This window comes from Lepus europaeus, chromosome 21 (assembly GCF_033115175.1).
Source record: "Lepus europaeus isolate LE1 chromosome 21, mLepTim1.pri, whole genome shotgun sequence".
Classification (NCBI taxonomy): domain Eukaryota; kingdom Metazoa; phylum Chordata; class Mammalia; order Lagomorpha; family Leporidae; genus Lepus; species Lepus europaeus.
The window spans coordinates 17,468,049-17,490,899 of NC_084847.1; the positions used below are offsets into that span (position 1 = coordinate 17,468,049).

The 22,851-nt window shown below is 44.1% G+C and overlaps 1 protein-coding gene across 1 annotated transcript in view; it reads left to right on the plus strand.

Annotated features, from left to right (window-relative positions):
• The window catches only part of LOC133750579 (transmembrane protein 180-like), a 32,323-nt gene extending 12,126 nt beyond the window's left edge, over positions 1–20,197 (plus strand). The window contains exons 4-6 of the mRNA XM_062180152.1: positions 1,779–1,862; positions 9,788–9,910; positions 19,925–20,197. Coding sequence (XP_062036136.1) covers positions 1,779–1,862; positions 9,788–9,910; positions 19,925–20,057 — 340 coding nt within the window. The 3' untranslated portion in view covers positions 20,058–20,197. The remainder of the gene's footprint in view (positions 1–1,778; positions 1,863–9,787; positions 9,911–19,924) is intronic.
• Positions 20,198–22,851: the final 2,654 nt, after the last annotated feature.

Sequence of the window (22,851 nt, forward strand, 5' to 3'; positions counted from 1 at the left end):
CTCTCCCATGCCTATAGCCAACATGCCACCAATTAGTAGAAGTAGCAGTTTCATCTCCCAGATAGGTCCTGACCCCAACCCTTGACTGTTTCGTGGCCACTCCTCTGCCCAGGTCCTCATCATATCTTACCTACTAAGCAGCTTCCTCTATGGTCCCTGTGCCTTGGGTCTCCAGTCCCTCTGTCTCCTCCCCTCTTCCTTTTAGAGGCACATGCCATTCCTTTGACAATTTTAAGTGGCTTCTTACAGCCTTCCAGTTATATCCAAATGATGATGTGTGATGTTCTTTGTGACACAGACTCTTTTAACCTCCTCATCCCCACTTCTTGTTAGTCCTCCACTTACACCATACTCTCTGCTATGTGAAACACTTTGCATTTCCTGGTTCAGTTTCCTGTAGCTGCACAGCTCTTCCCCCCTGCCTCCCTGGTTCTCTCCTGTTCCTTTAGGCTGCAGCCCAGACATGTGCTTCTCTAGGAAGCTTTCCTTGGTTCCCTCCTCTGGATCAGGTGCCTTTCTATATGACCGTAACGTCCTATGGTTGTCTCTGCTATTGTGCTTGTTCCTCTGCGTATGACGGTCTGTGACCACCACTAGATTGAGTTTAGGAATAGGAGCTAGTCTATATTCACTTTGGCCCAATAACTACTGCAGTTCCTGCAAATAGCTGGTCCTCAGAAAACACACTTCAAGTACATGAACTAATAAATGCTAGTCCAGAGGCAGGCATATGGCCTCGTGGGTTGGATGCCATTATCTCACATTGGAATACTAGGGTTCAGCGCTTCCTCTGGCTCCTGACTCCAGCTTCCTGCTCTTGCAGACTCGGGGAGGCAGCAGGTGGTGGCTCAAGTAATTGGGTTCCTGCTACTCATGTTAGGAGACACATGTTAGGAGACATGGATTGAGTTCTTGACTCGTGGCTCCACCTTTGTCCACCCCTCGCTGTATTGACATTGAGAGAATAAATCAGGGAATGAGAGTTCTGTCTCTCTTGCTGTTTCTGCTTCTCAAATAAATCAGTTTTTTTTTTTTAAGTTAGTTAAGGGCTGGTGCTGTGGTGCAGCCTGTTAAGCCCACCACCTGCAGCACAGGCATCCCATATGGATGCCAGTTTGAGGTCTGGCCGCCCCACTTCTGATCCAGCTCTACTACTGTGCCTGGAAAAGCAGCAGAGGATGGCCCAAGTCCTTGGGCCTTGCACCCTCATGGGAGACCCGAAAGAAGCTCCTGGCTCCTGGCTTCAACCTTTCTCAGCCGTGGTCATTGCAGCTGTTTGAGGAATGAACCAGCAGATGGAAGATCTCTGTCTCTGTCTCTCTCTCTGTATCTCTGCCTTTCACATAAATAAATTTGTGTGTGTGTGTGTGTGTGTGTGAGAGAGAGAGAGAGAGAGAGATCCTCTATCCACTGATCCATTCCTGACTGCAATGGCTGGAGCTAGACCAGGCTGAAGTTGGGCCAGGCTGAAACCAGGGGCCAGGAACTCCATCCAGGTCTCCCACTTGTGTGGCAGGAGCCCAGGCACCTGGGCCATCTTCTGCTACTTTCCCAGCCTCATTAGCAGGGAACTGAATCTCAGGTAGAACAGCTAGGACTTGAGCCAGCCTCATGTGGGATGCTTTACTTGCTGTGCTATAATGCAGGCCCCTCTACTTTTCATTTTTCTTTCTTACAAACCAGATGTCAATTTTTGTTTGCTGTTTTTTTCCTTAGCAAAATCTATGCCTCCTAGTTGTAAAATTTTCATCTGTACAGAATTTTAACTTTTTTCCTAGGGTGATTGTGCAAGCTTCTTATTGCTTATTTAACCTGCCACTAGCTGACATGATTGATGCAGTGTTACTGAAGTTCAATAGGCTGTAAGTATATTTATTCAAATATTAGCCACAAAAATGTCACATGTGGGTAAGAGTATTAGAGTCTCTGTATCTCAATTTTATTGCCACTACCAATCACATATTTAAGAGATGATTGTAAAAGGCATCATTGGGAATTAGGGAGCAGGATAAAATAGGGTATTCTTATTTATTTTCTCTAGGCAATTTTACTAACTTCTGAAAGGACAGCGTATGTTTTATCCCTCAGTTTCACACAGTCAGTGCTACAATAGGGTCAACTCTCAGAACTCCATCCCCCCAAAAAAACTGAGTTAGCTTCACGTTCTACATATTGCAATATGCACTGGATAATAAAACACAATGACCTTTTCTCTGTGATATTGCGAGAGTTAATGTAAAAAAATCAAGTGGTTAGCATTGTAGTGTAGCAGGTAAAACTGCCCCTATGACGCCAGCATCCTATATGGGTGCTGGTTCAAGTCCTGGCTGCTCCACTTCCAATCCAGCTCCTTGCTAATTCTCCTGTGAAAGCAGTGGATGATGGCCCAAATCTCGGGGGCCCTGAACCCATGTGGGAGACCTAGATGAATTTCTTGGCTCTTGGTTTCAACCTGGCCCAGCCCTGGCTGTTGCAGCCATGTGGGGAGTGAATCAGCAGATGGAAGATTCATATTCTCTCTCGCTTGCTCTCCCTCCCTCCCTTCCTCTCTGCCTCTCTAACTCTGACTTTCAAATAAATAAATAAATAAGTTTTTTAAAAATGAAGGTTCTGGGGCTGGTGCCATGGCTCACTTGGTTAATCCTCCACCTGCGGCGCCGGCATCTCATATGGGCACCGGGTTTTAGTCCTGGTTGCTCCTCTTCCAGTCCAGCTTTCTGCTGTGGCCCGGGAAGACAGTGGAGGATGGCCCAAGTGCTTGGGTCCCTGCACCCGCATGGGAGACCAGGAGGAAGCACCTGACTCCTGGCTTCGGACTGGTGCAGCGCCGGCTGTGGTGGCCATTTGGGGAGTGAACCAATGGAAGGAAGACCTTTCTGTCTCTCTGTATCTCTATAACTCTACCTGTCAAATAAATGGTAAAGTTAAAAACTTGCCATGGGACTCCAAATCCCATTAAGTTGGCAGGTACCAATGGCATCTTACTAGTTAAAGTGATCAGTTTAAGTTTGTAACTGACCATAAAGATAGGATTAAGTGTCAAAGGGATCACATAAATAAGGCCAAGTGTCTGCTAATAATGATAGAATTAAAAGGGAGAGAATGATCCAATATGGGAAGCAGACCACACAGCAGGCTCATAGAACAATAAACGCCCTAAGTAGTACTCTGGCCTCAGAATCAGCCCTAAAAGGCATTCGGATCTGGCTAAAAAGCCCATTAGAGCATTTCAGGCATGGAAAGTCAAGACACTGTGGCAAAAAATGACCTACATGAAAGATCTCTGTGAGTGAGATTCCAGTGGAAAGAAGGGGCCATCGAAGAAGGAGGTACCTTTGTCTGAAGGGAGGGGAGAACTTCCACTTTGACTATGGCCTTGTCTAAATAATTTTGGAGTTTGTGGACTCAAGAGGCTTCCATAGCCTTGGCAGCTCATGACAAGAGCCTTGGGTGATCACTGACATCATAAATAAGAGTGTCAATTGTTAAATCAACAACAGGAGTCACTGTGCACTTGCTCCCCATGTAGGACTACTGTTCTTAATGTGTTGTGCTATGAGAATTAATGGTAAAACTAGTCCTCAAACAGTACTTTATATTTTGTGTGTCTGTGTGCGTGCAAACTGTTGAAATTATTACTTAGTATAGAGTTGATCTTCTGTATATAAAGATAATTGAGAATGAATCTTAATGAAGAATAGGATGGGAGAGGGAGTAGGAGGTTCGATGGTTTTGGGATGGGAGGGTGGGTATGGGTAGAAGAACCACTATAATCCAAAAGTTGTACTTGTGAAATTTATATTTATTAAATAAAAGCTTCCTATAAAAATGAAGATTCATCTTATTATTTCTTACTTGAAAACGTGTAAGCTGATGGTAAGAGGTTTTGTTCTTTGGTTTGGCTCTAAGCATTTTAGGTTAGATATAAAATTTTCTTGATTGGCAAGTATTTTTTAGATTTGAGAGAGAGAGAGAGAGAGAGAGAGAGAGAGAGAGCTAGAGCCTGTCCATCTATTGGTTCATTCCCCAAATGGCCACAACAACCCAGGGCAGGGCCAAGCTGAATCCAGGAGCCAGGAGCTTCTTCCAGGTCTCCCATGTGGGTGCAGGAACCCAAGGACTTAGGCCATTTTCTACTGCTTTCCCAGGCACATTAGCAGGGAGCTGGATCAGAAGTAACAGCTGGGACCCGAACTTGTGCCTATATGAGATATCAGCACTGTAACCTATGGCTTAACCCACTGTGCCACAGCCCTGGCCCCTGGCAAATATTTTCAGATATGAGCCCTATTCTATAGATTAGAGAGGAATGTATTATTTTATGACACAGACAAAATCTTTATTAGCTCTGTAGAAACATATTGCACAGCCTTTTTTTTTTTCAAAGAAATATTTATTTGAAAGCCAGAGTGACAGAGAGAAAGGAAGACACACACACACACACACACAGGAGGAGAGAAAGAGGAGATGGAGAGATATCTTCTATCTGCTGATTTACTTTCCACATGCCTGCAACATCCAGGGTTAGGTCAGGCTGAAATCAGGAGCTGAGAATTCAATCTGGGTCTCCCACATAGGTGGCAGGGACCCTAGTACTTGGGCCATCACTGCTGCCTTCCAAGTACATTAGCAGGAGCTGGATCAGAAGCACAGGCAGACCTCAAACCCAGGCACTCTGATATGGGGTAAAGTCTAAAGGGGTAGCTTGAACTGCTGTGCCTACTGGCCCACATCCCCTGCTTTTTTTTTTTTAAAGATTTATTTGTTTGAAAAGCAGAGTGACAGAGAGAAGGAGGAAGATATATATATATATATATATATATATACACATATATATGTATGCATATATACACATATATACATATATGTATATATCCCTATATCTATCTATATCTATCTATATATCTATATATACCTATCTATATATATATATCCCTATATCTATCTATCTATCTATCTATCTATCTATCTATCTATCTATCTATCTCGACAGAGAAATCTTCCATCTGCTGGTTCACTTCTCAAATGGTCTAAATGGTTGGGGCTAGGCCAGGCTGAAGCCAGGAGTCATCAGAACTGGATCAGAAGTGGAGCAGCTGGGACTCAAACTGGCACTCTGAGATGGGATGCTGGCTTTGCAAGAGTTGACTTAACCTGCGCCACTTCAGTGCCACCCCGTTCCCCCACCCCCCGCCCTTTTTTATAATGTGATTGAGGAAAGCTTTGCCAGCTGCTTGATTTCCTCTGTATAATTTCACTCCTGTTTTAGGGTTTTGTGGCTGGGTAATATTGGGAGTGATGAGCAAAATAGTGGGCTCCTTGTGGTTTACAAACATGTCTTCCCTTTTGTGTCTTGTGCCCAGAGAAGTGACTGGCTCAAAACAGGTTTTTTTTTTTTTTTTTCATTTGTTTGTTTTGAATGAATAAAATTACCAAGAAGTAGCTTCAGTGAACATCTTATCTCTCTCAAATTGTTTTTGAACAAGATGGGTTTCAAATAAATAAAATATCTCAAACAGTTGGAAACTGACATTTGCCAAATGCCAATGTGTATGGGCACCACATGGTTATTTGCTCATTCAAGTCCCACAACAGCCTTGGGTGGTAGTAGACATTATTGCCTTAACAAATGTTTATTCACTGTCTCCTGGGTGTCAGGCAAAGTGGGGAAAGCTGGGGAGGCAAGACAGCAGGAATCCTAACGCACTCTGCAGGTACCTGACCGCTCTCTGTCCCTCTAACTCACACTTAGGCACTCAGTACCCTGAATGTTCGTGGCTGAATGGCTGCAGTCTGCATGGAGGATATTGGTGCCTCCCCCCCACCCATTAAATTGTGTCTTTCCCATAGGTCAGTGTTTTTTAGGTTTCAAATTTGTTAATGTGAGATGTACTTGTTTTTTATAATCATAGGATTTGATTACCTTTATATTTTATAAAGTTAGGAAATATAAGTGTGAAATGAGGGTTATGTCTATGAAAACTAAGTTGAATGATTTAGACTTGATAAAGAAAAGTTGTTTAAAAAGTTACTTCAGGGGCCAGCGCTATGGCGTAGCAGGTACAGCTGCTGCCTAAAGTGCCAGCATCCCATGTGGGCAATGTTCGAGTCCCAGCTACTCCTCTTCCAATCCAACTCTCTGCTATAGCCTGGGAAAGCAGTATAAGATGACCCAAGTGCTTGGGCCTCTGCACCTGTGTGGAGTCCCAAAAGAAGCTCCTGGCTCCTGGCTTTGGATCAGCCCAGCTTCAGCCATTGCAGCCATTTGGGGAGTGAACCGGCAGATGGAAGACCTCTCTTTCTCTCTCTGCCTCTACCTCTCTGTAACTCTGCTTTTCAAATAAATAAATAAATCTTTTAAAAAAATAAAAAGTTACTTCAAACTTGTGAAAATTCTAAATGTTTTGGTTAAAATAATAAATTCTAAAGGTATTCTTCACTCAGATTGCTTTTTATTTATTTATTTATTTTTAAGACTTATTTTCATTTATTTGAAAGGCAAGAGGGGCTGGCACTGTAGTGTAGCAGGTTAAAGCCATGCCCTGCAGTATAGCCCAGCATCCCATATGGGTATCAGTTTGAGTCCCAGCTGCTCCACTTCCAATCCAGTTCCCTCTAATGTGCCTGGGAAAGCAGTGGAGGATGGCTCAAGTCCTTGGGCCCCTGCATCCACGTGGGAGACCCAGAAGAAGCTCCTGGCTCCTGGCTTTGGAATGGCTCAGCTCTGGCTTTTGCAGCCAACTGGGGAGTGAGCCAGTGAATGGAAGACCTCTTTCTTCTATCTGCTGGTTCACTCCCCAAATTGGCACAACGGCTGGAGCTAGACCAGTCCAAAACCAGGAGCCAGGAGCTCCATCCATGTCTCCCATGAGGATGCAGGGGCCTAATGACGTAGGCCATCTTCCACTGTTTTCTCCGGTGCATTAGCAGAGAGCTGGATTAGAAGTGGAGCAGCCAGGGCTCGAACAGACGCCCATTTGGGATGCTGGCATTGCAGGCAGCAGCTTAACCCATTGCACCACAATGCTGGCCCCACTCAGATTGCTTTTTAAACTTCAGGTTCTCTCTAAAACTGAACACAGAAATTATAGACTGTGTAATAAGGATACTATTTACACAAGAGAGATGGCATAGCACTTTTCATTGGTTGACCCATATTCAAAGGAAAAGTCCTGAGAAAAGATTGATGAATGAGTATTGTTAAATTAAAATAGAATAGTTAATGTCTCTTCATTTAAAATATTATTATTATTATTATTATTATTGGCTTTAGGTAACTGCCTTGATCATATGAAAATGACAGGTTTTCTACTGCAGTGGGTAAAAACAGATGAAGTCTTTGCCCTCATGACACTTAAGAGTCCAGTAGGGGAGACAGACAGCAATCACTTTATCCTACAGTAATTATCCTCAATTGCAGTAAACAAAGACCTGTCAGGGATTAACTTTGCCTAGGTAATGTAACCAGCAGAATGAAATTCACGCTTTTTTTTTTAAAAGAAGATTTATTTCTCTGAAAAGCAGAGATACAGAGAGAGAGAAAAAGGGAGAGACAGAGATGTCATCCATCCGCTGGTTCACTCCCTAAATGGTTGCAAAGGCTGGGGCTGGGGCTGGGGCTAAAAGCTTCTTCTGGGTTTCCCACATGGGTTTTCCCCCATGTGGGAAAACAGCACTTGGGCTGTTCTCCACTGCTTTCCCAGGTGCATTAGCAGGGAGCTAGTTCAGAAGTGGAATAGCAGGGACTCAAACCTGCTATACCACAACATCAGCCCAAAATTCACATTCTTATCATTTAATTCTCTGACCTCATCTTTCTTTTCTCTTTTTCCATTTCCTTTTTCTCTTCCTAGTTGCAAAGTTTCCATCTTTAATTGACTACAAGATTTCATTTATTAATAAGCCATATATTGGGGCTGGTGCTGTGGCACACTAGGTTAATCCTCCGCCTGCGGTGTTGGCATCCCATATGGGCGCACATTCTAGTCCCAGTTGCTCCTCTTCTAGTCCAGCTCTCTGCTGTGGCCTGGGAAAGCAGTAGATGATTGTCCAAGTCCTTGGGCCCCTGCACCCACATGGGAGACCAGGAAGAAGCACCTGGCTCCTGGCTTCGGATCGGCGCAGCTCCGGCCGTTGCGGCCATTTGGGGAGTGAACCATTGGATGGAAGACCTCTCTCTCTCACTCTCTCACTGTCTGTAACTCTACAATAAATAAAATCTTTTAAAAAATAAGTTATATATCAAAAATACATTTTAAGCTGGCGCCGCGGCTCAGTAGGCTAATCCTCCGCCTTGCGGCGCCGGCACACCGGGTTCTAGTCCCGGTCGGGGCACCGATCCTGTCCCGGTTGCCCCTCTTCCAGGCCAGCTCTCTGCTGTGGCCAGGGAGTGCAGTGGAGGATGGCCCAAGTCCTTGGGCCCTGCACCCCATGGGAGACCAGGAGAAGCACCTGGCTCCTGCCGTCGGAACAGCGCGGTGTGCCGGCCGCAGCGCGCCTACCGCGGCGGCCATTGGAGGGTGAACCAACGGCAAAGGAAGACCTTTCTCTCTGTCTCCCTCTACTGTCCACTCTGCCTGTCAAAAATAAAATAAAATAAACATACATTTTATTCATTTTATATGACATGATTATTTAGAAAAAATTCTATGGCAGGGTTCTTACTAGGAATACATTCAAGTAACCCTGAATGAAATTTGGGCAGAAGGACTTGGGCATGAATCCCAGTTTGCCTCTTATTACTAGTCATGTGACCATGGACAAGCTCATCTGTTCTTCCATGTCTGAAGTAGGGGTGGTGACACCTCCCTCATGGGATTGTTGTGAGACTGAAATGAAACAATCTGGGTTGTACATTTAATACAGTCTAGGGCACACAGAGCTCTCACTAACTGAGCATTTAGGAGACAGGCTATGTCTTCATTTAACAGTCTGGTTCTATAGCCCCTTACAACAAAGGGGTTAATGTTTTATAATGACTATACTCTTTGGGGACAGCACTGTGGCATAGTAGGTTAAGCCTCTGCCTGTGGCGCTGGCATCCCTTATTGGGCTCTAGTTCATGTCCTGGCTACACCTCTTCCAGTCCAGCTCTCTGCTTATGGCCTGGGGAAGCAGTGGAAGATGGCCCAAGTGTTTGAGCCCTGGCACTTGGAAGAAGCTCCTGGCTCCTGGCTTCAGATTGGCCCAACCCCAGCCACTGCAGCCATTTGGGGAGTGAACCAGTGGATGGAAGACCTCTCTTTCTGTGTTTTTCCCTCTCTCTGTCTGTAACTCTGCCTTTCAATAAATAACTAAATCCTGAAGAAAAGAAATGACTATACTTTTTTTTGACAGGTAGAGTTATAGACAGAGAGACAGAGAGACAGAGAAAGGTCTTCCTTCCGTTGGTTCACTTCTCCAAATGGCCGCCACGGCCGGTGCTGTGCTGATCTAAGGCAGGAGCCAGGTGCTTCTTCCTGGTCTCCCACGCGGGTGCAGGAGCCCAAGCACTTGGGCCATCCTCTACTGCACTCCTGGACCACAGCAGAGAGCTGGATTGGAAGAGGAGCAACCAGGACTAGAACCCAGCGCCCATATGGGATGCCGGTGCTGCAGGCGGAGGGCTGGCTCCGACTATAACTCTTTCTAATACTGCCTTTTCATGGTCATGGAGGACTTCATAGATGAAGAGGTCCTTGATACACATACACTGTATGTTTATGTACTATACACATACATACATTCATACATCTACACATGTGTAATTGTATGTGATGCAGACTCATCCTGTTTTTGTCTGTTCTAGGCCACTCTTTTCCTCCATGGTTTTTGGCATCAATGCTTTGCTCACAAAACCTGCCCAGTCTTTAGCTCCCATGGTGATACTCTCTAGACTCACTCAGTTTGGATACAGAAGCCCAAACAGCAGGTATAGTAAAAACAAATAAAAACCTTTGAAATAATGTAAAGGAAGTGTAAAAGTAAACTCAGCTTTTTACATTAGCTGTTAAGCAATGATCCTGGACTTTGGATATTGTTACTTATTAACTCGTATATCTTGGGTAGGCTGTAATAAAAAGTATTAAGGTTAAAGGGGATTTACAAGGAATATCTCTAAGTAGCATTTATTATTTAAATAATATATACTATGTATTTCAAAATGTTCATAGTAACCTACATATTGATTGTTTTATTGCATTCATCCATTTTTTCACTGTTTTGGGGGGATTTCTATTTTATGGCAGGGACAAAGTACTGGGAATAGAAGGCCTCACAGATTATGACAAGCGATACCACGAGCTCCATCAGGAGCACACGCACACTGGGGGGCAGTGGTAAGAGGGATAAGGGATTCCTCCCTCAATCTGCCCAGAGCTGGGGAGCGCCTCACAGAAGAGAGGTTTTTTTTTTTTTTTTTTTTTTTTTTGACAGGCAGAGTGGATAGTGAGAGAGAGACAGAGGGAAAGGTCTTCCTTTTGCCGTTGGTTCACCCTCCAATGGTCGCCGCAGTAGCGCGCTGCAGCGGGCGCACCGCGCTGATCCGATGGCGGGAGCCAGGTGCTTCTCCTGGTCTCCCATGGGGTGCAGGGCCCAAGGACTTGGGCCATCCTCCACTGCACTCCCTGGCCACAGCAGAGAGCTGGCCTGGAAGAGGGGCAACCGGGACAGGATCGGTGCCCCGACCGGGACTAGAACCCGGTGTGCCGGCGCCGCAAGGCGGAGGATTAGCCTAGTGAGCCGCGGCGCCGGCGTGAAGAGAGGGTTCTTGGGTTGAGTTTTGGAGGCTGAGTTGGATCTCCCCTTCTGAACACGGAGGAATGTCATGGCAGCCATGGAAAATAGCCTGGCACATATCCAGAAGCATAAGTGACCCTTGGAAAGCTGCTCGCTTGTTCATTTGAGAAACATAAGTGAGAGCCTACCAAGTCCTAGACTGTATGATATATAATGAGGTGTGGCCGTGAACAAAATAACAGCCATTTCCGCCCTCACAGAGCTTACCTTCTACTGGGAAGGAGGCAGACAAGAAATTAAACAGCGGTGGGCATTTGGTGCCGTGGTGAAGATGCTGCTGGAGACACCTGTCTCGTCAGAGTGCCTGGGTTTGATTCCCAGCTGTAGCTTCCGATTCCTGCTTCCTGCTAATATACACCCTGAGAGGCAGCAAGTTTGCCACTCATGTAGGAGAACTAGGTTGAGCTAGTCTCTGTCTCTTTGCCTTATGAATATGAATTTAAAATATTATGCATGCAGATTGGAGGTAACTAAGAGTGGACGTGTGAAATGATGTGGCACTTATTGAACAAATATTTACTGGCCACTTACTATTTTCTGGGGCCTATGCTAAACCCAAAAAAAACACAGATAGGAAAGACAAAGTTCTCAATCTCAATAAGCTTACAGTAGATAATAGTGAAATCACACTGCTATGTGTTGGGTACTATTGATAGAAGCAAGCGTGGGATACCGTGGGCGTATACACATTGGTTGAGCATGTAATTCAGACTGGGTAGCAAAGAAATGATGTGTCAGATGAATTTTGAAAATGTAGTAGGAGTCTGTAAGTACAGAGAGGCTTAAGAGCATATAATATGAGTAGAGGAAGGCCAAGTGGTTTAGTTGTAGAGCTTGGGAAGTAAATACTTGATTCTAAAAAGAATGGAGTATTATTATGATTTAACAAAGGAGTTATAATATCAGATATAATTTTATTTTATATTGTAAATGTAATTTTTATTTTTTATAGACATAGTAGTTGTATGTTTATTGGGTACTATGTGGCATTTCAGTACTTGCATGTATACAATGTGTGATGACCAGATCAGGGTAAGTGGAATATCTAACACCTCAGATATTTGTCATTTCTTTGTGTTAGGAACATTCAGAATCTTCTCCACTACTAATTTTGAAATAGCCATTTCAATGTTGTCAACCACAGTTATCCTACTGTGCTAGAGAACACTAGAAGTTATTCATCCTGGGAGTAGGTGTTTATCATAGTGGTGAGACACCCACATCCACACCAGAGTGTCTCAGTCTGATCCTGACTCTGGCTCCTGACTTCAGCTTCCTGCCAAAGAAGATTCTGGGAGGCAGCAGCTAATTGGGACCTGTCACCCACATGGAGACCTGGATTGAGTTCCCAGTTTTGGCCTGCACCAGGGGCTGCTATGGGCATTTGGGGAGCGAATTAGCAGATGGGAGCTCTCTCTTTATGTCTCTCAAATAAGTAAATTCATAGAATATTCCTCCTCGGGGCTGGCGCTGTGGCATGGCGGGTAAAGCTGCCACCTGCAGTGCCGGCATCCCATAGGGCGCTGGTTCTAGTCCCGGCTGCTCCACATCCAATCCAGCTCTCTGCTATGGCCTGGAAAAGCAGCAGAAGTTGACCCAAGTCTTTGGACTCCTGCACCCTCGTGGGAGACCCAGAAGAAGCTCCTGGCTTTGGATCAGTGCAGCTCCAGCCTTTGAGGCCATCTGGGGAATGAACCAGTGGATGGAAGGCCTTTCTCTTTCTTTCTGCCTCTGTCTTTCAAATAGATAAATAAATCTTAAAAAAAAAGAGAGAGGGAGAATATTCCTTCTGCCCAACTGCAACCTGATACCTGTTAACCATCTTCTCTCCATGCGCCCCCGCCATCCCCTTCAGATGTGTCTTTGAAGAGATCATCCTGCAGTGTGGAAATGATTTGAAGAGCGGTTAGCCACATTACAGAGAAAGTGCAGACTGAAGGTTAATTAAGTGATTTTATATGAGAAATCCTGAGGGGAGCCTGAGCTAAAGCAATGCAACAGGGAACACAAGGAAGAGAGACTGACATGAGAGTGATTAAGGAGTTAAAATCAAGAGCGCTTGGTCAAAGCCACAGGTGTGGCTCACAATTGAGAAATGAGTGTCTCGGGAAGTGAATGTGTTCTGTTCAGGGCCACATTTCTTCTGCTAAATTTGAAGGAACTCTCAGTCTCAGCTTTTCCATCTACCGCGTGACTGTTTTTCACCTGCACTGCGGAAGTTACTCAAAGTCCAAGAAGCATTAAAAGCCTCAATGCTGTAGAAAAACATGGTGGCTTAAAGAGACAGGAACAGAATCTGGGGAAGAAACGCCCAAAGACCTGTATCTCCCATTGTAATTTATTTGCTGATCAATGTGAGAGCAATGGAGGAAGAACATAAGTGTTTGACTTGTCTCTCTGAATTTCCTCTGTATGCTGAAAAACCACAAAGGCCCTAAAGTAATGATTCTCCATGGTTACTTCCATGGAAACAGAAACTCTGGATAGTAATCTCGATGGCTTGGACGTAGACGTGTTGGCAACCACACACTGGCAAACTAGTTTCATGACACTGCAAGCATGTTTAGAATTATAGATGCATAAAAGGAACTTCAGTACCATGTATCTTTGAGTGATAATTTAACTTTTGGCATCTGGTGGCCTTACACAGCTAATGCTAAACTGAAAGTCTCCATCTGGAGTTCAGGGGCTAATTGTGCACTTAGCAGGCTGGGGTGTGATGATCAGAGTACTTGAAGACTCACCAGTGCAGAGTTTGGCAAAAATGTGAAATAAAAATTTTTGAAGATTTATTTTATTTACTTGAAATACAGAGTTACAAAGAAGTAGAGAGAAAAAGAGAGAGGTCTTCATCCTCTGGTTCACTCCCCAAATAGCTGCTACAACCCGGGGCTGGGCCAGGCCGAAGGCAGGCACCTATATGGGTGCAGGGTCTTGAGTACTTGGGCCATCTTCCACTGATTTCCCAGGCTTATTAGCAGGGAGCTGGATTGGAAGTGGAGCAGTTGGGACTCAAACCAGCACCCATATGGGATTCTGGTGCTGCAGGCGGTGGCTTTATTGGCTCCGCCACAGTGCCGGCTCCTTTCCTAACATTTTTAAAAAATGGTCTGTGATTCCTTGATATAGTTAGATGAATTGTTTGTTCTGTTGTTCTTCAGGGAAGATAGTTTTACTAAGTTTAATAAATCTATGTACTGTTTTTTAAAAAAATATTGAGGCTGGAGCTGTGGTGCAGCGGGTTAAAGCCCCAGCCTGCAGCGCCAGCATCCCATATGGGCACCGGTTCAAGTCCCGGCTGCTCCACTTCCTATTCAGCTCTCTGCTATGGCCTGGGGAAGCAGTAGAAGATGGCCCAAGTCCTTGGACCCCTGCACCCGCATGGGAGACCTGGAAGAAGCTCCTGGCTCCTTGCTTAGGATCAGTTCAGCTCTGGCTGTTGTGGTCATTTGGGCAGTGAACCAGCGAAATGGAAGATCTCTCTCTCTCTCTCTCTCTCTGTAGCTCTCTTTCAAATAAAATAAAATAATTCTTTAAAAAAATAAAAGTATTTATTTTCATCTACTTGAAAGGCAGAGAGAGAGAGAGAGAGCGAGTTTTCATCTGCTGGTTCATCCCCCCCTCCCCATGCCTGCAGTAGCCAGAGCCGGGCCACCTCAAAGCCAGGAGCCAGGGATTTCCTCTGGATCTCTCATGTGAATGGTATGGACCAAGCACTTGAATATCATCTTCTGCCTTCTAGGGTGTGCGTTATCAGGAAGCTGAATTGGAACCAGGACTCAAACCAGCACTCTGCTATGGGATGCGGGTGTCCCAAGTGGTAGCTTCACCTGCTGCACTACTATACGCACTGCTATTACTTCTTAGCGGGCTAATGATTCACTATCCAGCAGCCAGTAAATGTAATGATTAAATTTCTTGTTAATGGAGATCCATAACTGAGGTTCTTGTCAAGTAAATCAATGTAATCTAATTACTCTGGACAAGGTACTTCATGTAGCAATGTTAGAGATTATTTTATACCCTTAACACCTATTAAAAAACTACAAGTCTGCATTTTGCACAAAAAAATAACAACAATGAAAGTCTAATATATTACAGAAAAAGGGCTGTTCCTTCTCTTTGGCCAGTTAAGCTTGCATTCTTTGTTCAGCAAACTTTACGGAGTTTGTATTGTGTATTAGCCAGGAGCTAGGATACAAAGTTATAAAACTCGATACAGTGCTGCCCTTAGGTGCTCACATGGCATTAACAAATGAAGCTGATGGGCAGGTGCAGTCAGTGAGCTAAGTCCAGGGCTGAGTGTGCTGCACCAACTCCATGTGGTTAGCACTGGTTTAGGGTCCCAGCCAAATTCCTGCTGCTTCATAGGAGACTCTGGAACAGAAAGAAACATTTCACAGTGATCAGAATCTACCAATTTATTTACTGAATTACACAGTCAACTGTTGATATGTTGTAGGAAACCTAAATAAAATACTTAAAAAATAGCCTTCTTGGAACAGGTTATTTGCATGGTGGTTTACATGCCACTTAGGACACCCCCATCCCATTGGAGTGCCTGGTTAAGTTCTGATTCCACTTCTGATTCTAGCTTCCTACTAATGAGCACTCGGAGGCAGCAGGTGATAGCTTAAGTAGATCCTTGCTACCCACGTGGAGACATGGACTGAGTTCCTGTCTCCTGACTTAGAATTGGCCTAGCCCCCTGGCTGTTGCCAAGTGCTTGAGGAATGAATCAGAGAATTGAAGGTCTCTGTTGGTCTGTATTTATACCTCTCTTTCTGCCTTTCAAATGAATTTTAATTTTAATTTTTTTTTTTTTTTGACAGGCAGAGTGGATAGTGAGAGAGAGAGACAGAGAGAAAGGTCTTCCTTTTTGCCATTGGTTCACCTTCCAATGGCCGCTGTGGGTGGCACATCGTGCTGATCTGAAGCCAGGAGCCAGGTGCTTCTCCTGGTCTCCCATGGGGTGCAGGGCCCAAGGACTTGGGCCATCCTCCACTGCCTTCCCGGGCCATAGCAAAGAGCTGGCCTGGAAGAGGGGCAACCGGGATAGAATCTGGTGCCCCAACCGGGACTAGAACCTGGTGTGCCAGCGCCACAAGGCGGAGGATTAGCCTTTTAAGCCACGGCACCGGCCTATTTTAATTTTTAAAGATTTATTTATTTATTTATTTGAATGGTTGAGTTACAGAGAGGGAGAGATAGAGAGCTCTTCCATCCACTGGTTTACTCCCCATCCACTGGAACTCCAGCTGGGTCTCCCACATGGATGGCAGGGACCCAAGCACATGAACCATCTTCTGCTACTTTTCCAGGTATGTTAGAAGCGAGCTGGATTGGAAGTAGAACAGCTGGGACTTGAACTGGCATGCCTGTAGAATGCCAACATCGCAGGCAGTGGCTTAACCTGCTGTGCCCCTCAAATAAAATTTTAAAAATAGCCTTCTATAATTAATTAATTTAAGATAAATATATATTAAGATTTATTTATTTTTTTGAAAGATAGAGAGGAATCTATCTTTTTTGAAAGATACAGAGAAAGAAGGAGAGAGAACAGTCGTCCATCCACTGGTGCACTCTCCAAATGACCACAGCAATCTGGGGTTGGGCCTGGCCAAAGGCAGGAGCCAGGAGCTTCTTCTGGGTCTCCCATATGGGTGCAAGGGCCCAAGGACTTGGGCCATCTTCCGCTGCTTTCCTAGACACATTAGCAGGGTGCTGAATCAGAAGTGGAACAGCCAGGACTCAAACCAGTACCCACATGGGATGCCAGCACCACAGGTGGAGGCTTAACCCTCTATGCCTTGGCACCAGCCCCAATCTGCTCTCTATATAAACATGATTTTAAAAGTTATATATGTAAAGGCCGGCGCTGTGACATAGCGGGTAAAGCTGGTGCTGCAGGCACCGGTTTGAGTCCTGGCTGCTCCACTTCCAATCCAGCCCTCTGCTGTGGCCTGGGAAAGCAGTAGAAGATGGCCTGAATACTTGGGCCCCTGAGTGGGAGACCCAGAAGAATTCCTGGCTCCTGGCTTCAGATTGGCTCAGCACTGGTCGTGGCAGCTATTTGGGGAGTGATCCAGTGGATGGAAAGCCTTTCTCTCTCTCTCTCTCTCTCTCTCTCTCTCTCTCTCTCTCTCTCTCTCTCTCTCTGCCTCTCTATAATTCTGCCTTTCAAATAAATAAATAAATAAATAAATAAATAAATAAATAAAGTTATATAGGCAGCATTCCATTTTCTTGTCTTTTATCTAAAACCTCACAACAGATACTTTCTTTTTTGATTGATTGATTGATTTGAAAGTCAGAGTTAGAGAGAGAGAGGACAGGCAATCTGCTGGTTCACTCCCCAAGAGGCCACAATGGCCAGAGATGTGCTGATCTGAAGCCAGGAGCTGGGAGCTTCTTTCGGGTCTCCCATGTGAGTGCAGGGGCCCAAGGACTTGGGCCATCTTTTACTGCTTTCCCAGGCCATAGCAGAAAGCTGAATGGGAAGTGGAGCAGCTGGGACTAGAACCGGTGCCCATATGGGATGCCAGTGCTTCAGGCCAGGGTGTTAACCTGCTGTGCCACAGTGCTGGCCCCCACAACAGATACTTTCAACAACTATATTTTTAAAGAAAAAGTTTACAATTTTTTTTTTAGATTTTAAAATTTTATTTAAAAGAGTTACAGATAGAGAGAAACAGAGATAGAGACAGAGATAGAGACAGAGAGATCTTCCATTCCTCAGTTGACTCCCCAAATGGCTGCAACAGCTGGAGCTGGGCCATTCTGAAGGCAGGAGCTAGGATCTTCTTCCGAGTTTCCCACATGGATGCAAGGGCCCAAGAACCTGGGCCATCTTCCGCTTTCCTAGGCACATTAGAGGGAGCTGGATTGAAAGTGGAGCAGCCGGGACTAGAACTGGTGCCCATGTGGGACGCTGGCACTGCGTTCCCTGTGCTCTTTTGTCCACAGAAAAAGGAGAAGGCAATTCCATCTTGAAGATGGAAAATCTCCCAGAAAGAACCCCTGGGCAGCTGGAACCCAGTGTCCTGGTATTTCTGAAACCACAACCTGTTACAGCAACACAATGCTGAAGGAAAATGGGCTCCTGTTGCTGACTGAACCCTCAGACAGAGACCAGCCTCAGGCAGAGACCAGTCTTCTCATACTTCTGAGCACCTGTTGTAACAACTGCATGACTAGCAGCTCATGGGAAAGCTCTGTGGATTTTCTCCCTTTTAATGTCTTCATGTGGCCGCTTCCTTTCTCTTTTGTGTTCGAGGCACGTGTGATTTATGTTGCTTCAAAGTGGAACTTGGGTTTTCATGACCTTCCTGGCATCGTGCACCCTTGGTCAGTCCGGTGCTCCAGTCTAGTCTGAGCTGTGGTTCTAATCAGTAAACAAAGTCGGTGAGAGAAGTGTCATCAAAGTCACAAGTACAGTCATGACCTTGTCCTCTTGTTCTCTCAATCTCTAATCAGCTGTTTCAAACCTCTTGTGCCCTTACTGGTAGTGGTCAATTAGATTTCACTGAATCCTATCTCTTGAGTAGTCAGAGGCAGCCGTTTTATGGTAATGTGGGCGTAAATTGCCAATTGGGAAGCTACATTATTCAACACACTTTGACTTGCAAATGACAAAAATCCAATACAGTTTAGCTTAAGCAAAAAAAAAAAGGGGGGGGCATTTATTAGCTCTTATCATTGAAAATTCAGAGTGGGCTGGATCTCAAATGATATCAGGAACCTATTTGCTGACTTTTCCTCTGAGTTTGGGTCAAGCTTTTACCACACGGCAGCGAGATAACTCCAGGCTCACGTGAACCAACCCAAGATCATGAAGACACATGCCCTTTTGTCCGAGTAGCACAGCAGAAGGTCCTTGGCAGACACTGAAAGGTCAGGTGCTCACTGCCCAGGCAGAAGTTGCACTTTGAGGCATGGAGTCCTCTGACCAGATCCGGGCTGGCCTGAGAGGCAGTCAGACCTCACCAAGTCTTAAGGACTGAAGCAGGCTTATGCTGGAAGAGGAGAGAGGATTTCTTAAAGAGAGAAATGGTGGGAAGAAAAAAACCCCAAATGCCCCTAAATTAAAGGAGTACAATAATGGAGACTGGATGGAATAGAAGTGCGGTCACATTCTGTTGGCACTGCCTCTGCTTCTTCTAGAGGCTACAGTCAGGAGGTGATGGGTGGACCAGCCCACAGATGCCCCTGGCCACTGCACTTATCTCAGTTATCTCAGAGCCAGGGAAGCAGCAGCAGCAGGACAGAGAGTGCGTAGGTAATAATCAGTTCTCAGATCAAGCAGGACCCAAGGTGAAAGGTTGACTTGAGGAGTGGCAGTGGGAGGGAGGGCCATGCCCAACAAATGTAGAGCCAGAGACAGACAGAGCTCCATTCCACTGGTTCATTCCTTATCCACAAGGACCTGCATTAGGCTGGGCTCAGAACCAGGATTCCAGAACTCAGTCCAGGTTCTCACGTAGGTAGCAGAGACTCAACCATGTGAGTCGTCATCTGCTGCCTCACAGGGTCTGCACTGGCAGGAAGGTGCGATTGGGAGCTGGAGCTGGGACTCCACCCAGACACTATAATGGGGGTCACAGGCATCTTAACATTAGGCCAAATGCCCATTAGAGCAATTGGCTTCAATATGAAAATGTAACAAACTGCGTCCTCTTTTCATACAGTTTTTTTTCTTTTCCTCAACTGGCTGAATTAATGAGGCACTATTTTAGATAGTCCATCTAACCACAAAGAAGCTTCAGATTGGATATTTAGCCTCTGAATAATGGGTGCCCCCTTTTTACTGTATATGATTTAAATGGAAAAAAAAAAGAATCTATCTAGAGTATAACTGAGACTCAGAGGAATCTCTGGGCTTAATGGACGTTCTTAGCAAAAAACCAGGCCATGCCACTTCTGAATTTTGTTATTAACTCTGGATTCCTTTTGAAACCTCTAATTGTGCTATATGGAAGTAAGTTTCAGCTATCCAATTATTTGAAAGAATCAGAATATTTGATAAAATTTATTTTACTTCTCCAATAGATAGCAAAACTTTTCTGAAACTTTTGTTAAATAGCTTTGAGTTAATAAGAAAATAAGCTATTGAGAAAACTAACTGTGTTTTGTATTTTTTTCCCCTTAGTGCACTTTTAGATCCTCATGGTGCTGTGTTTAGCTTGGTTTGCCTGCTCCCACTGGGAATTGCCATAATTCAGATTATGGTTTGGAGCCTGTTCTCAATCAGAAACAAGACAGACTACACACAGACTTTTTAAGACCAATGCCAGCTGCTATGGGAGTCAAACAAGACTTCAGGTCTTTTGTTTTTACAATTGGTTACTTTGTAGCAGAAGGGCAAAATTATTCTTCATAAACTCTAAATTGTTTAGAAAACAAATAAGCAAAAAGATATAAATAAAACAAGAAATCCATCAAGTTTAAGGGTTCTTTACTCTCTTATTAGAAGGTTAAGTATGAGCTAAGGCCCCTCTGTTGGTTATTTCCAGTTGATTTTGGCCTGGACATGCCTGTAACTTCACCAGTGAATAGTTATGGAGTTGCTTTGGGTTTTCCAAAGCCCAGTTGGTTGTGTGTGCCACTCCGTTTTATTTTTTTTTTAAACTTCATATTGATCCTCTGACCAATTTTATTAGTGAGACAGCCCCCTTTCCATTTTTTTCATTAATATTGCATCACCATCATCTGTAGATTCCCCTGTGATTGCAAGTGGAGAAGATCACCACAGTCCCTGATTTCAAAATATATAATAAAGCTGTTGTAATCAAAACAGCATGTACCGGAATAAAAACACATAGGCCAATGCAACAGGATGGAAAGCTCAGAATAAACATTGACACATTTGCAGTCAACTGATTTTGATAAAGTTGCCAAGAAAACAATAAATAGTATTGGGAGAACTGGATTTCTACATGCAGAATGAAATTGGATCCTTATATCATATACAAAAATTAAATCAACATGGATAAATCTTTAGGTGTAAGGCTTGAAACTATAAAACTAGAAGAAAACATAGAGGGAAAATTCCATGACCTTAAAGGCTGGTCAATGATTCCTTGGGTCAGACCTCAAAAGCAAAGGCAGCAACAAAATGGCAAAGGGGATTCTATCAAGCTGAAAATAATTAACACAGTGAAGAGACAACTGGAGGATTAACAGAAAATATTTGTGAACCATACTTCTGTTATGGAGCTAACATGCAAAATGTATGAGGAACTCAAACCACTTAATAGCAAGAAAACTAATAACCCTATCAAAAATGGGCAAAGGATCAGAACAAACATTTCTCAAAAGAAGATATGTGAGTGGTCAAGAGATGCTGTATACAAAAAAGATGCTTAACATCTCTACTTATTAGGGAAGTGAAAATTAAAACCACGCAAGGAGCCATCACCTCACATCTGTAGAATGGCTATTATCAAAAAGACAAAATATAATGTGTTGGTAAGGATGTAGAGAAGAGGGAAAACTGGCACACTGTTGGTGGGAAAATAAATTAGTATACCTTTTTTGGAAACTAGTATGGTGATTCCTCAAAAAACTAAAAATAGAATAACCCTATGAATCAGCAATTCCACTTTTGGGGTATACAGCCAAAGGAAGTAAAAGCAGTGTTTTTGAAAAGTTATCTGCACTCTCATGTTCATTTTAACATTACTTCACAATAGCCAAGATATGAAAGTGACCTAAGGGTCCATCAATAGATGGTGGATAAAGAAAATATACTTTAAGCTGGGAGGGCAGCCAGCTTTGTGGCCTAGAGCAGCATCCCATACGGGTGCCAGTTCAAGTTCTGGCTGCTCCACTTCCAATCCAGCTTCTTCGTAATGTGCCTAAGAAAGCAGCAGAGAATGACCCAAGTGCTTGGGCCCCTGCACCTTATGGGAGACCTGGAAGAAGCTCCTGACTCCTGCTTTCATCCTGGCCCAACCCCAGGTTGTTGTGGCCATTTGGGGAGTGAATCAGCAGTTGGAAGACCTTTCTCTCTCTGTCTCTCCCTCTCTCTCTGTAACTCTGCCTTTCAAATAAAATAAAATAAATCTTTTTTAAAAAAATAAAATGTAAACACACAATGGAATACTATACAGCCTTAAAAGAGAAGGAAATTCTGCCATTTGCAAGAATATGGAAGAATCTGGAGAATTTTATGTGAAGTGAAATAAGTCAGGCATAGAAAGATACCACATTAGGGCTGGCTATGTGGTGCAGCAGGTTAAAGCCCCAGCCTGCAGTGCCAGCATCCAATATGGATGCCAATTCAAGTCCTAGCTGCTCCACTTCTGCTCCAGCTCCCTGCTAATGCACCTGAGAAACCAGCAGAGGATGGCTCAAGTCCTTGGGCCCCGGTACCCACATGGGAGACCTGGAAGAAGTTCCTGGCTCCTGGCTTCAGATTGGCCCAGCTCTGGCCTTTACAGCCATTTGGGGAATGAACCAGCGGATAGAAGACTTTTCTCTTTCTGTCTCTACCTCTCTCTGTAACTCTGTCTTTCAAATAAATAAAATAACTCTTTAAAGAAAAAGGAAGATAACACATGATTTCACTTATAAGTGGAATCTCAAAGTCAATTTTATAGAAAGAGAATAGAAGGTTGGTTACCAGAGGCTGGAGGGTGGGAGGGATGGCAAAGTGTAGATATTGGTCAAAGGACACAAAAATTTTTGTTAGACAAGAGAAATATGTTTTAGTGATCTATTCCACAGCATGGTGATCATAATTAACAATACTGTATTATATACTTTAAAACTGTTGAAATAATTTTAAATGCCATCACCACAAAAAATGATAGGGAAGGTGACAGACATGGTAATTATCTTGATTTAATCTTTTTGCAATGTATAAATATATCAAAACATAAATATATAATTATCTATTTAATTAATTAATTAATTTAAGAAACAATGGATAAAGTCAGATTTGGGACCTACATAAAAGAATTCCAGTAAGATGGATTTATGTGGCTCACTATCTTAGGGTGCTTTTGGTGGTCAAGAAAGGAATCCAGGGGCAGGCGCTGTGTGGGTAAAGCTGCCGTCTGCAGTGCTGGCCTC